Genomic DNA, 2,908 nt, shown 5'->3' with positions numbered 1-2,908 from the left:
TTTACCAAAAAAACAAAATAGCCACACATAACGAATAAAAAATGTGTACTGTTGGAGTCAGTGGTACACATTTGCTGTCGAAATGTAAGTGCTTGTAAGAATTAGCTCTACACGTACAACTACTGTTTATATCCGTTAGCTAAATAGTCACGTTTATAATTAACAAAATAGAATAACCATTCTAAAAGCACTCATATTTCACAACAGTTCAAAATAACCGTTGTAAAATATATAATTTTCACAACACTTTATTTATGTAATAACCGTTGTAAAATATATAATTTTCACAACACTTTATTTATGTATTGTGAAAAGTCTGTTGTGTAATCTACATTTGTAGTAGTGGTTTCACATTGCTAAATACCAAACATTTTGTAAATCTTAAGTAAATAGTCACTTCCACATATTTACAAACGTAAATCTTAGAAAATGTTATAATCGGAATATTAATAACACCGAACAGACTAAATAAAATACCGACCAAAGGTATTTTAACATGAGAAACGCAATGAAGCATAAGTTAAGCTTCAATGCTGATTAAGTCTAATAAAAGCTTCTCGGGACAATAATAGACGTCAAGATAACGCTTACTTGGCCACGTAATCACAAAAGAAACCGCAAAATAACTGAATGGAAGTTATTTTGCACGGTTACACAACTGACATAGAACGTGGGTCTGATCAACCTACCATCAGAGGGAAGATATAAAAGGAGGAGAGGAGGACGAAGTACGGGCACACTGCATTCTATATACAAAAAACTCTATTCTTATTGTAGAACTTCTTGTATTGAGATTCGTCTACTATAAGAAAAGTCCGGTCTTTGTATCCAATTTGTTACAGGTTATACAATCGTCGAGACAATTGTTGTATCTATTTTTAGACATCAACAATTTGGCGCTAGAAGGATGGGGAATTGTCGAACCAATGGCGAGTTCGTCAACGCTACCAAGGTCATATGTGGAAGGCAATCCTCAAAGTAATGAACGAGAGCAAATCGAACATCACAACAGGACACTTCCTTTGACGACTGACGAAATGGCGGAGATGCTTCCACAGTCTTCTCTTCATGAGATTTTTCGTGAGATGCAAGAGCGTCTCACTCTCGTAGAAAAGAAAAATAAGGCTTTGGAAGAACAACTCAGAACCAAAATGGTCATCGTTCGGAGTGAAATTGTGACCACAGAAGATGACAGATCCCACCACATGACTGGGAAAGAAGTTGAAAATGCTGAAAAAGGTCTAAGAAGACCAAAAAGCATGCAAGCGATAGGTATGGCAGTTTCGATTTACCTGTTTGACACTTCGAAGATAGGTTCCAACCATCTGACGATGATCCACAGCCGAAGAAGGCTAGATCAAAAAACACTCGGGTTTCACAATTAGAATCGGACACTGAGGAATCAAAGAATACCGATCAGACCAATTTTCAAAGGCTTGAACGCCGCATAGAGGACACATCCCACCTCAAAGGTATTAGAACACCTCCCACATCATGGTTTTAAAATGCCAAGTATCCCGCCTTATGATGGCAGATTCGATCCGGGAGATCACCTGGATACGTACAAATCATGGATGGCCTTACAGGGCGCAAGCCCACAAGTAATGTGCCAGGCTTTTTCAATCACACTTTCTGGAACCGCGAAGAAGTGGTATCGAAAGTTAACACCAAACTCAATCGGGTCATGGAAGCAGTTGTGCGAGATCTTTATGGATCAATTCGTCGGATCTCAGGCAGGAAGAACGCCTAAAGAGCGATTATTTGCTATTCGGCAACGGTCAGATGAATCTTTGAAATTTTATATCAACCGTTATTCCGAACAGGCAATCTTGGTGGACAACCTTAATGAAGATTTCAAATTATCTAGCATTACATCGGGGCTGCGTACTCATTCAGCATTTTGGTGGTCCTTACAAAAAACAGGTCCGAGAGATTACAACCAATTTCTCCTAAAGGCTCAAAAATATATTAATACCGAAGAGGCCAAGTTTGCAGCATAATCATTTGGGAAGCCAAAAGGCTCCACATGTAATGAATACAAAAGTGATCATTACGGACGGGATGGACGATGGCAGACATTCGAAGATAAATCGAAACCAAGTCCCAAGCAAGCCTTTCCCGAGTCAGTATAGTAGTAATCAACAACTTACTATGGGAGTTGATCAAATCTACGCACTTACCGAACATTAAGAAGAATTCCCAAAGCCTGTAAGGATAAAGAAAGACATTGCGAAAAGCGATCGCACTAAGTATTGTGCTTTTCATCGGGATATCGGTCATAACACTTCCGACTGCTTCAACTTAAAAGATGTTATAGAAGCCTTGATCAAAAGAGGGAGATTGCAAAAATACCGAAAACAAGATCCTGGGCAAAGAGAAAAAAAAGTTTATAAACCATACAACGAGATTGCCATAATAGCGGGAGGACCACATTTAGCCGGCACGTCTAGAAGGGCACAAAAAAGCTACATTAGGGAAGCAGATGCACATTCCTCTTGGGTAATGTTCACTTCGAATACCAGACCGGGCAAATTTCCTAAAATTGAAAAGGAAGAGATTAAGTTTTCTGACGAGGATGGGAAGTTTCCCACACAACGATCCGATTGTAATCAAAGCAACGATCGGAAATCATGTGGTCGGCAGAATACTTATAGATAATGGAAGCTCGGTCGACATTTGGAATGGGGAGACCTTTGAAAAAATGGGTTTAAAAACCAGTCTACTCACTCCATCTCCAACACAACTTTACAGTTTTACCGGAGACGCTGTCATGCCAACGGTGTAATTTCGCTTCCACTCACTATTGGAGAAAATGTCAATACAGCGACAGTCAGGGCTAGTTGGATTGTGGTGCCTGGTTCGTCAGCTTTTAATCCAGTAATCGGAATGCGAACCTTGCAAGAGCTTG

At 39.6% G+C, this 2,908-nt stretch overlaps 1 protein-coding gene across 1 annotated transcript; it reads left to right on the top strand.

The window, feature by feature from the left end:
* The first annotated feature begins 1,505 nt into the window (after positions 1-1,505).
* On the top strand, positions 1,506-2,000 carry LOC149402680 (uncharacterized). Its single transcript, XM_089608486.1, has one exon. The coding sequence runs from the start codon at positions 1,506-1,508 to the stop codon at positions 1,998-2,000; it is 495 nt and encodes a 164-aa protein (XP_089464612.1).
* The last annotated feature ends 908 nt before the right edge of the window (positions 2,001-2,908 follow it).

This window comes from Urtica dioica, chromosome 3, assembly GCF_054948205.1.
Source record: "Urtica dioica subsp. dioica isolate 48M chromosome 3, U.dioica_male_clone48M_v1_H2, whole genome shotgun sequence".
Lineage (NCBI taxonomy): Eukaryota > Viridiplantae > Streptophyta > Magnoliopsida > Rosales > Urticaceae > Urtica > Urtica dioica.
The sequence above is the reverse complement of the archived record's forward strand: the minus strand, read 5'-3'. Positions and strand labels throughout refer to the sequence as shown.

Excerpts from the sequence above, each read along its gene's own strand:
- LOC149402680 (XM_089608486.1), top strand. The coding sequence starts at position 1,506 with ATGCCAAGTATCCCGCCTTATGATGGCAGATTCGATCCGGGAGATCAC.